General features: G+C 37.8%; 1 protein-coding gene across 4 annotated transcripts in view; it reads left to right on the forward strand.

Moving 5' to 3' along the window:
* RAD18 (RAD18 E3 ubiquitin protein ligase) overlaps window positions 1-12,516 on the forward strand; it is a 109,149-nt gene that overhangs the window by 85,629 nt on the left and 11,004 nt on the right. For 3 of the 4 annotated variants that reach the window (XM_064593144.1, XM_064593131.1, XM_045861923.3), the window contains one exon: window positions 11,713-11,775. The exons of the other annotated variant lie outside the window; for it this stretch is intronic. In XM_064593144.1, the coding sequence (XP_064449214.1) occupies window positions 11,713-11,775 (63 nt within the window). The remainder of the gene's footprint in view (window positions 1-11,712; window positions 11,776-12,516) is intronic. 4 annotated transcript variants of the gene reach the window in all.

The following is a 12,516-nucleotide window of genomic DNA, read 5'->3' on the forward strand; positions in this document are numbered from 1 at the left end:
TCTGCACGTCTGTTTGCCAAGCACACTTGCCCACTGCTGCCAGGAGTGGAAGAGATAAGGATGTCTGGGGGCTATTGAAGAAGTAATAGACAAGGAAATGTTAGGGGGAGAAAGGGACATTATCTAGAAAGCTCTGAGACAAGTGAGTCCACAAACTGATGGGAGAAAATGTGCTTGTTGATGAGAAACAATTTACTTTTTCATCTTGTGTGATAATAAACCAAAGTATGAAATAATCTATCATCATACTAAAGTTTACCAACATACTGAATAAAAATCTCTTGGCCGTAGGCAGAAAACCATAAGCACAGAACTGGGAGTTCTTTGATTGTCAGGCATATTTCCTTATTATCCGCTTTGTTTCTCCTTAATAGAGATAACTGTACTGTTAATGGGCCTTGTGTATATGGACATCCTCTCCCACTTCTGAAGTTACTCTGCTGGCTCTAGGACAATAGGCCTGCTGGTCTTTTTTAAGAAGGTCTTTTGGAGTACCTTACTAATAAGTGACAATATTGTGTGACTTTGAACCCTCCTTGGACATTAAAAAAAAATCTAACCTACTTGGCACATCTAATGGTAATCATTTTTAAATGTTTTTTACACACAGTTGCTTATTTATGTTTAAGACGTACAAAGTGGTATTTTGAAGTGTACTTACCTATACTATTTGATTTGCATTGATGTATGGATCTTAAGTACTTCTCTAACATATATATGTTGAAGTTTCTCCCTGACTTATTTCAGAAGACTTTTATCGGTAGTTGAGCATAATTTTTTTTTTTTCTGTCATGTTAGCTATGTGTCCTTCTCTTAAAATGGGTGGCAAATGGGAGCCACATCGTTGGAGACAAGCAAGGCTAAAGCTTCCAGTGTGGTACAGGTTGAACTCATGGCTAGTTTACTATAAACTCAGAGGGATACATATAGAGCTATTTATAGATCTGTGTAAGGAAGTGAGCTAATATACAAACATGTATTTCCTTGCCCTGTCAGCTGCCAGGGCCAAGAAGCAAGCTCACTGCAGTTGGAATCAGCACACCTAGTGCCCTGATCTTGGTTTCTCATAACATTCCCCAAAAGAAGGAATTACTGCTTCTTGGAGAAATAGCTGATTCCAGGGCTGGGGCAGGAAGCAAGACAATGCTGGAGAAGTGTTAGAAAAAGAGAGAGAGAGAAAGAGAAAAATAGAGGGAGAGGGAAGGAGGAAGGTGTGGGGAGGGGGTAAGGAGGGGCGAAAGAGAAGAGAAAGGAAGGGAAAAGAAGAGAAAAAAACCTGACAGCCACTACCTCAGCCAGGAGATCAAGGTCATCATCCACAGTGATGTTATGTTGATGGCATGTACTCTTGATATGATGTGGTGGGAATGACACTTTATCTCTGTGGTCTTCCTCCCCCAAACTCAATAACCTCAGTCAAATTGTGAGAAAAACATCAGACAAACTCCAGCTGAAGGTCTACAAAATACCTGACCAGCACTCCTCAAACTGTCAGGGTCATCAAACACAAGGAAAATCTGAGAAACTGTCAGTCTAGAGGAGCCTAAGGAGACCTGATGACTAAATGGAATGTGGTGTCCTGGATAGGGTCCTGGAACAACAACAAAAAAGACATTGGTTAGAGATGAAAGAGATACAATTCGAGTGTGGGACTTCAGTTAATAATAATGTATTAATATTGCTTCCTTGGTTGTAACTAATGAATCAGACTAGTGTAAGCTGTTAACAGTAGAAGAAATTGAAATGTGGGAACGTTTTGTACTATCTTTACAACTTTTCTGTAAATATAAAACTATTCTAAAATAAAAAGTTTATTTTAAAAAAGTAATTAGGACATCAAATTGGACACTTCCTGGGTTGTAGTAAGATTAGTTATTGAACTATTCCTTTTTTCCTTTCATTTAACATTATTTGTTACAATTAGTCATATAAATTAATTAATAAAATCCTGTTTTAATGCATTACATAAAGGTATTATTTTGTGCTGTGTTAAAATTTAATCCATAAATGTGGCCTGAGGGAAGAATTCTACTTTCCTCTCCATTTTTTTTAAGTCAGTTTTGCTTTCTTGTACTAATACTTTTATTCAGTAGAATGATTTCCCCTCCAAGGATGTAGCCCAGCCTTTGCGTTTCCTCATAAGAAAAGACATGCACAGTTTACAATATGCCTCATCCTCTTCAGTTACCATAGTTTTATTAGTGAACATATACTTGTAAAAGTGAGTTCAGTAGTGATCCTCCAAGAACAATGTGAAAGGACAAATAGTTTTATCTTTTCTCCAGTACTCATTGCCAAAGGATATTTGCTGTTCAATAATAAGGTTTTCTTTTACTCTCAGGCAGTTCATGTTAGCCCCTTTTGCAAGGAGTTTTTTATTATGCATTTTTGTTGGGTAATCTGAGGAGCTTCTTTAGAGTAACTTTGTTGTTGTTTTATAATAAGTTCTTGATTTTTTGGCCTTCTGAGTCAATCCAGGTGGCAGATATTTTCATCTGTTTTTACCAAATTCATGAACTGCCATGATACAGAGATCCTCTGTAAAATTACTTTGAGCCCTTTAATTTCCTATATCAGGAGTTTTTAAATTATTATTACTTGTGTATCTAAAATGCTTATAGAAACTGGCAATTCCTCCCAGGTTCCATACTTACCAAGTGATACCTTCATTGTCATAGTTTGGAGCAGTGTCTGATCATCACCCAAGGTTTTGGTACTATGACTGTAACATTGAGAGTTTTGGTTGGCATGACAAGGTAATACTTGCATAAAGCTGACATTTTTAAAGTGTTGTTTTCCTTTTTTAGTTTTCAGACATTTCATAAACTACATATGAATTTTTGTTCCATATGCTTCTGAATACTTGATATGTAAAACTGAGATACATTCTTGACTGGTTCAGAATTCAGTTTTTCATTAAAAAAAAAAAAGGAGTATCTGATAGTGTATTTTTCAGAATGCTTTGAGAAGAGCAAGTATGAGACCTTGAAGGAACTACCACTTTCTTCTAAATGTTAGTAGGCATGCAATCACTATTTTGGATTAACTCTCCCAGACCCCCGACTGTGGACAGCCAAGTAAGAGTTTTCTGTAGTTAAAAACACACACAAAAAATTGAAAATCAGAGCCCTGTTCTGGTGAATGAATTTGGATGGAACAGAAGTATATAACTTATATATCATGCTATTGGAATTTTGTATTTTTAGTCTGTTGATCTAGTTTATAATTTGTTAGTCTCGGAAGTTAAAATCAGAGCTTTTCCCCCCCGCCTTCTCATTTCATACTACCTTTGCTTTTAAATCAGAGGAACAGATATATGAGGTCTCCTTGGAGACCTTCAGAACCTGGGGAAAAGACACATTAGGGTAGAATACAAACATTTTCAAGTTTGAAGGTAACACAAGAAGTCACTAAATATAGTAACTTCATACCACAGGTAAGGAAATGGAGGCCTGACAGGTTAGGGGACTTACCCAAAGTCAGTGGATAAAGTGGAAGCCAGTAATTCTCAGCCCAGGTTTTTCCCCGATGACAACGCTAGTTGCAGCAGGACTTTTGTCTTAGGCACCATTACTTCCTTTGCTACTAGCATTTTAATGGAATTGTTCAAAATATCAGTTAGATATAGAATAATCATATGTTCTGATTTCCCTGTGATGGGCTGGTTTCCATTTCTTGTCCTGGCGTCATTATTAATAGCACACTATAGTACTCTCCAGAGTGTCTGGGTTTAGATGATAGATTGTACGGTTGCCTTGTTAGGACATGCAGTGTTAATTTGCACATGTTCTCTGTTCTCTTTATTCCCACACAAACAGTCACAAAATTTAAAATTGCTGATTTTGCTTCCTCCTTTGATTTTACCACATGAGTAGTGCACATTGTTCTTGTATCTCAAAGAGATTTGAGTGTTAAAGCATAACAGGCCTCAAGTGCAGAAGCCTTTTTGTAAAGGCAATTCTACAGAAGTCAATTATAGAAGCCTTTAATATTGCATTAATGTGTGCTGTAGTAGGCTTCTCTTGTCCTAGTAAGCACATTTTATTAGAGCCATTTAGAATGTGTTATTGGAGTATGGGTAATAGTACAAATACAAAATTAAGAGTATGTATCAGAACATTAAAATTTGGTGTAAGTACAGTTTTGGAGGGATAATTCTTAGGCAGTAGATCATTTAGTGAAGCACTTCATTTTATTGGGAACTGAGTCACAGGAGGTTCAGTGTCCACTGCCTAGAATCCAGCAATATAAGGTAGTTTTCAAATTCTTCTCCTCCTCCTATCATGAGACTGGAGTTTTATGGCCTGAACTTTGACTTAATATTGAATTTTCGTGATTGGTATTGGCCAGGCTTCCCACATTTGCACAGTTGAATGTGCCTTCTCAGGGTGGACGGGTGGATAGATGATGTAGAAGTTGGCCTGGCTCTGCAGAAGACATGCTAGTCTCATCATGAGCTTCATATCCAGCCCCTTGGTCCCTGTTATCAAAGAAATTTATAATGAGATGAAAGCTTCTTAAGTTGTAGAGGAAATTTTCATGTTTGCATTGTTGCTTGTCTTTTAGTTTATTTCTCTTTATGGAGCTAAATTTCATAACCTGTTACCATGACCTTGTTATCTTTCAGTATTTTATTTGTATCAGTCATTATACTGCTGACAATGTAAAGAATCAAAACAAAATGAAGCATCATGATTTTGCCCCCCTGCCATTTAACCTGAGAGTTTGATTCAGTATCTAGTTGTAGCAGTGAAAATTTTGCTAATTAAAAAAATTTTCCCCTACATTAGACTCTCAGAGTTGATGTCTTCTTTTGTTTCTTAAGTTTGTAAGTAAAACATAAGCATACATGTTTAATTGTATTTTGAAATTGAATTTTTCCAGACGGACAAGAGGATTCCAACATTTGGAATTAACCTAATGTCCTTTTATTTCTCTCTCTTTTTTTTTTAAGATTTTATTTATTTGTGTGAGAGAGAATGAGAGACAGAGAGCATGAGAGGGAGGAGGGTCAGAGGGAGAAGCAGACTCCCTGCTGAGCAGGGAGCCTGATGTGGGACTCGATCCCGGGACTCCAGGATCATGACCTAGCTGAAAGCAGTTGCTTAACCAACTGAGCCACCCAGGTGCCCCTTGTTTGGTTTTTCATAAAGAAACACCAGAAGAATAAACAGACTAATAAGTGATTACATTTTGGAGACAAGGGGGGAATGGGTTGGCAGGGGAGTGAGGAGAGTGTGAGACTTCTCAGTGTACATCTTTTTATGTCATTTTGATTTTGAACCCTGTAAATATCTTAATCTACTTTAAACAGAAAAGAGGCTGTACTCTTTAAAGTTTTGGGGACACCTGGGTGGCTCAGTCAGTTAAGCGTCTGCCAAAGGCAGTCATGATCCCAGGGTCCTGAGATCGAGTCCTGCGTTGGGCTCCCTGCTCAGTGGGGAGTCTGCTTCTCTTTCTCCCTCTGCCTGCCACTCCCCCTGCTTGTGCTTTCTCTCTCTCTCTGTCAAATAAATAAATAAAATCTTAAAATAAATAAAGTTTTGGAAATCATTGTTATCTTCAATGTTATTATAAATTGGTTAATGAAGTTTGATGATGCAGGCAGTAACGTAAGACAAAGATATTAATAAGATTTTATAATTTAGGGGACATTGGGATTATTGGAAAAATTGCTAAATAAGTTTATGTTTCTGGTCAAGAGAAAACAGTATCTAAAGAAAACATCGAGGTAAACAATAAGTTATGTTACTATAATTCAGTGATACCTTGTATTTTTAAAAATTCATGGTTGCTTTTGGAAGGTTGACATTACATTTGGTTTTTTAACTTTTAAGAATGTGACATTTATTGAATTTAATGTTGCCACAAAATCTTTTTCTACTAATATACATTACTGCTTGTACTTTATTGTAGCATTTTTTTCTGGGAACATTTATAAACTTCAAAATACCTCTGAAAGCTAAATGGTTCACCGTGTTTCAGGTGGTGATTTTTATTTGTTGGAATTTTTAGAGAAATGTGGGGACATAGAATAGTTCTGTCACATCTTTTGTGTTTTCAGAAGAGCTTAAACTAGGTGATAAATGAGCTTACTGTCCTTCGGATGAATGCAACATTGTTCTGCGGGGGAACGTATCCTCACCTAAGATATTATGACATCAAGTCCTTGAAATATATGTGTGTCTGTGAGATCCCCATACCTAGCAGGCAGGCGTTTTTGTTTGTGGAAGTTCATCTCAGTCATGGTTTTCTGACTCTAGAATGGTCCCCGGCATGTGGCCGGTTGTTGGATCAATTTTCCTGGGGTTCACTTGGCCTGTTGATAAAATGGAAGGATAGTTTCTTGTCGGGTTAACCTCCCTGGGTGATTCTAAAAAACAAATGAGATGATTATATGTTGTGAATGCTTTGTAAATTGAACATAACCTTAGTTTTAGGTAAGGTTTGCTTCATCTCTTCTTAAGGATTTACCATGTTTTACTTGATAAAAAATTCTTATTCTTGTATCTGAAGCTAGCTTCCTTTTATATTTTTCTAGATGTAATGGAGAGCAGTGAAACTCTTAGCTCTGCTTTGTCCATGAGCCTTGTTGATGGTTGTCTGATAAACCTTATTGATGAGTGTATAGGAGGAAGTAGTATTTTTTAACTCTTGTAGATTAATAGCATTTTTCATTCTGCAACTATTTGAAGCAGCACAGAGTGGTAAAAAGAAGATGAGCTTTGCATTCATATCCCTGGTTTTTTTTAAATTAATTAATTAATTAATTAAATTAATTTTTAATTAATGTCTCTGATCCTTTGTCCATCTTTGGAGATAAAACCTAGGCTGCTTATATGCATTAAAGCTAATGCACATTTGGTGAATTATTACAGTGGTTTGTAGAAGTAGTTGCTCAAAAAATGTTTTTTTTTTTGTCATGGTCAACATTGAATGATTTCTTGTTTGAACATAGGATGTTTACTGTTCTAACATTTTACTGTTAGCCTGCTGCTAACATAGTAGGCATATAAGCTGCTACTTACCCCGTAGAATAAGAACAAATTACTAAAAAGAAGGGTTTGAGGAAGGATTCATGGGAGCCGGCAGCATTTAGTTAAATACCATTGTCTGGTGGCACTGTGTGCTCTCCATCAGTCCTCCAGTGGTCTATACTTAAGGAGTTTTTGGGTTTGATATACTCAAGCACTCTCAGGTTAATGCCATAATTATGAGAAGAGTTGGGCTTGTGGGGGAGGGTGGTGGGATAACTATTAGATAATAGAAAACTCCCACTTATAAGTAATCTTTAATCCACAGGATTTTTTATAGCAGATGCTGCATTTTTTCTGCCCCACGGTACCTTGTGTACCTGCCATGCTGAATAAATAACAAGTTCTGATGAATTTGCACTCTGGTGTCATAGAAACAGTGGAAATCAGAGATTAAAATAGAGCACATAGTGATCAGGGTTCCTAGCGCAAATGGAAGCATAGTGCTGAGGCAGTTATTCATGTAATTCAGACCCAGATTGGTTATATGAAAATGGAAGCATTACTTATTGAACACTTACTATGTGCTAAGCTCTATGCTAACCATTCTGTATGTTATATTGATTAATCTTTAAAATATCCCCATGAACTGCATGTGTTACCATCCTGACCTTACCCGTGAGAATATTAAGACTTGGAAAGACTAAGTAATTGCCCAGTATTACATATTAAGCGACAGAAACAGCCCTGAAACTCGACTCTCTTTGACGCTAAAATCTGTGATTTCTTATCCTCTGGGTAGTCTTATCAGTCATACCATTGTGAGAGGTGTTAGGCATCTTTTCAGCTTTCGTGGTAAAATCTTGACTAGTAAGATGAAATAAGATACTGCAAAAGAAATATGCAAAAAGTGTTTTCCTTTGCCTGTTAAAATGTTGTGCTACTGCTTTTGGTGAGAGAATAACAAGAGTAAAACATTATAGAAAGACCAATTAGGCCCAAGCCCAACAAACCAAAAACAGTTTAGCTTACACTTCTGAAAGTTTGAGCTGAAAATAAAGGTTAAATGGTATGAAAATTAAGTGTGGGTGTTCTAAATAGATCTACTAGAATCTTCCTGAACAGAGGTTGGGAATTCCATAGAATTCAAGATTAATATTTTTGTCCGTGAGTCCTTCTCATGTGTATTTAATCTATAGAATAATTTCTGCTCTAGCCTGGACTAATGGTAACATCAGAGAGCACAGTTTAAACACCCTTATATAGAGAGCTGTGACTTTCATGTACCTGACCTCATATTCATCCAGCTTCTTAAAACATGGTCTTCCAGAATGTTCAAACCCAAATAATAGAGGAGCTCAAATTTACTCTGACAAAGTTCTTGTCTGAGAATGAAAAGCTATAGCTGTGTAGGCTTGTACATGTTCTGACCCCGTGTATACCAGAGTGAGCAATTTATTTTCTCCTGTGGAGGATTTTTTAGATGTCTTGAAAGTATATGAAAGCAATTTTTGATCTCCAAGGCATAGTAAAATGACTAAGACTTCAAAAATATTAATTACTTCTATCCACAAGGAAGAGCTCCGTTGGTGTTATTTTTAGTAATACTGACTGTTGTGCCCAGTTGTCTGTTTGTAAAATCCCTTTTGTGAAACTGTATGTATAATTTTGGGAAGGCGGTTTTTAACTAGAATATGGTGAATGCATTACTTTGAAAAGGAACCAACGAGTCTCTCTGCAGTTTTAATTGTACTAGCGTCAACTCTTAGTTGTTTTTTGGGGGCAGGGGGTGAGGGACAGAGGAAGAGGGAGAGAGAGAATCTTAAGCAGGCGCCACACCCGGCACGGAAGCTGATCTGGGGCTTGATCTCATAACTCTGAGATCATGACCTTAGCTGAAATCAAGAATATGAGGCTCAACTGACTGAGCCATCCAGGCACCCCAACTTTCAGTTTCTTAGTGGTGACTAGAATCGGAGTAGCAGATATAGCAGATAATCCTGAAACATCACTGTAGGTAAAGTTCAGACCTTCCAAAGTGTATGTCAGTCAGGTCAGTGACTAAGCTGGGGTGGAAGGGAAGGTGGCGAGAACTGAGGAAGTCAGGAACTGGGCAGCATGTCTGGTCAGGGGTATTGAAGTCACAGAGCAAGAGGAGATTGCAGACCATTTTTGAGAAGTGTTTTTTGTGAACCTCCTCTACCATCTGTTTTCACTGAGGTAGTGTAGCAAAAACTGCTTAGGTTTATGTCACTAATGTACCGCAAATATTTTCCTTTAACAAATCAGTGATTTCTACTGGTGATTTGAAAGCCCCTAGGTAAATTGACCACAAGACTACTAGGTTAGTTGACAGGCCTAGCTATCTCCTGCTTACTTAGCTAGAACAGGAGGGATGCTTTGTAACCTTCCTGTTTAAAAAAAAAAAAAAATTGTATGTGTGTGTTGGGGGTGTTGGCAAAAAGCACACTTTATTTCTTCTAGCCCTGTGACACCTACCAGGACCCAGAGCTGCATGACCACCCTTTAACCCCCATTCCCTTAGCTCATGGGTTCTTGATAGGAGCTCCCTAGTGGATGGAACTTGGTTCTTGGCAGCGAGGAGGCTGGATGACCAAAACACACACACACACACATAAACAAAAAACCAACCTATTCTGTGTATAAAGCATATATATACACAGACACATATAATATATAAACAGGTACACATTATATTTCAGTATTAAAATCTCATGGAGGGCGCCTGGGTGGCTCAGTTGGTTAAGCGGCTGCCTTCGGCTCAGGTCATGATCCTGGAGTCCCGGGATCGAGTCCCGCATCAGGCTCCCTGCTCAGCAGGGAGTCTTCTTCTCCCTCTGACCCTCCCCCCTCTCATGTGCTCTCTCTCTCTCTCTCTCAAATAAATGAATAAATAAAATCTTTAAAAAAAAAAAATCTCATGGAAGGGCGATTATGAAAAAAGAAAAAGTCTAAAAAACTCCTTAGGTGGGGAACGATAAGGAAAAGGGTTGAGAAACACTGCCTTAGCTCTGTCCAGGTAAAGAAGAGTGGGTGATGGTATCAGACAGGAGAGAGAAGAGAAAAAAAAAGCTACATTAAAACAACTTCAGTTTTGGGGCGCCTGGGAGGCTCAGCTATTAAGCGTCTGCCTTCGGTTCAGGTCATAATCCCAGAGTCCCAAGATCGAGTCCTGGGTCGGGCTCCCTGCTTGGCGGGGAGCCTGCTTCTCCCTCTGACCGCCCCCCTGCCCCCCGCCCCATGCTCTCTCTCTTTCAAATAAATAAAATCTAAAAAAAAAAAAAAGAATTCTCTTTAGACATAATAAGAGTGTCTCACAAATGCAGGTACTACTGTTTTTTCACTGTCCAGCATGTGCCACTGTAATGAATAAAATATAGACTAAAAGTATTACTAAGTTTATAATACTTTGTTATTATGTATTTTCTCAAGCCACCAAAACTAAATGTATGAGGATCCTTATTCTGAAATGCCTGCGAACCACTGAGCTAGCTATATTGGAGGGTCACTACATGGAATCGCCCCACACAGGCCATTATACATGTGAACCATAGTCAGAAGGGCTCCTGCATATAGCTCCTTGAGAGGCTTGGGATTTGGGCAGTACCCCTTGAAAACAATATTTGGCACAGAGCAGTACTGATTGATGGTTGTTGCCTTGTTTTCATGCACCACAGGCAAACATTGCTTCAAAGTCATTTGTCAGTAACTGTTGAGAATGATTCATTGGCACTTTATGTCTCCATAATTTTTAGACTTTTGTTATCTGAGTATCATTAGAAGATGACTGACACAGACATATCCAATCCTGTTGTTTCTCATCCAGGAGAAAGTTATTCCATTGTTTTAGCCTTCTCCACCCTGGGGTAGTGACTCCTGTTTCTGAGTTGTCTCATGTAATGCCCTTCACATTCTTTGTCTTGGATGCCTAAAGAAATGCTTTTTTGCTATTGATGTACATCTTTTTTTTCTTTTCATTTATTTAGTAAGAATTTATTTGGGTAAGAACAAGATGCTAAAAGCCTTGGAACACTTTTTTCTTTTAAAGAAATAATATATGCCCTCTATAACCTTATTTTACCCTGTACCCTGCGCAGATAGACCAAAGATTATGCAACACTTTAAGCCAGGTTGCATTTTAACGAATTCCATTATTAGCACAGTTCAGATTAATTAAATTTTACTTTACTTTGGCTACAAAGGGACTAAAAGCCACTTAGGAACTTAATGTCTCTTTGTGAATCTTATTACTAGAGTGCAGTTTTTAAAACACAGTTTGATCTTTGGTTGCCATGGGAGATTAAAAAGGCTTGCGACTATATTGTATTTGAATGCAGGTTTTATGTTGACAGATTTATTTAAGCTTTAATGATTTTTTATTTATTATTGCTGGTTTATTAAGTTTTTTAAACACCTTTATTGAAATTGATGTATAATAAACTGCAAATATTTAAAACACGCGGTTTGATGAGTTTTGATACATGTATACAGCTGTGAAATCATCTTCACAATCAAGATGATGAAAGTATCCACTCCCACAGTTTCCTTGTGCCACTTTGTAATCACTCCTGCCCACCCCCTGCCCTTGCAGGTAATCACTGGTCTGTTCGTTTGCTTTCTGTCACTAGAGATTAGTTTGCATTTTCTAGAATTTCATATAAATGGAACCATATGGTCTTTTTATTGTCTGACAATATTGATGTACATGTCCTTTTAGTTCCAGTTCAGACATCATAAGAGATCTTTTAGAAGAAGAGGAAGCCTGGGAAGCATCACATAGGTGAGTTCTCATCTTCAAGAAATAAGTGTCTACTTTGAGAAATTATAATTCCATGCAGTTGATTTTCAAACAAAAGAATATTTGTGCTTTCTGATTTAAGAAGGTAATAATTCACACACATTAAGGTAAAGATTTCCAGTTTACTACTTGTTTGTTTCTATACATTTTTGCTTAGAAAGGGAATCCCACTGTAATAACTCTGATTACTTGTCAGAAGTTGTTTTTCTAAAGACAGATTGTTCCAGTGAGAAATTAACAGTTTAGCCGTAAGCACTGGCTCAGAGTGTTTATAAAACTTTGAGTCCTTTCCTAGATGTTCCCAGTCAAAAGTGTTTAGTGTAGAATAAATGCAGTTTGATTCCTTCTCCAGCTAGCATTTAGGAATCTGCTGGGAAATTAGAGTGGTGGAGGGGACCTATTCCAGGCCCTACTGGTAGGTAAGGAGGAAAGGAACAATGCCAGAGAATATTACATTCTCAATCTCCACCTGCAGGAGTGATCTGCAGTACAATGGGGAAGCTTTGTTCCACTGTAATTTTGTGATTACACTTCAGTGGGCCCTCCAAACTGCCTGGAAGTTTTACTGTTTCTGTGGTCATTTCTTTGTCTGGTTCTTCACAAGGATTATTTGAAACCTCACATCTTTCCAGTGGCTGCACCCCCAGCTGGAGACCTTTTCTTTTCCTTTGTAGAGAAAATAGAAGCCATTATGTGGGAGTCCTCATCTTTCCAACACCAAAT

The sequence above is a fragment of the Mirounga angustirostris genome, unplaced genomic scaffold (assembly GCF_029215605.1).
Source record: "Mirounga angustirostris isolate CCGP_5_RB_7025 unplaced genomic scaffold, mMirAng1.0.hap1 SCAF_1, whole genome shotgun sequence".
Taxonomy (NCBI): domain Eukaryota; kingdom Metazoa; phylum Chordata; class Mammalia; order Carnivora; family Phocidae; genus Mirounga; species Mirounga angustirostris.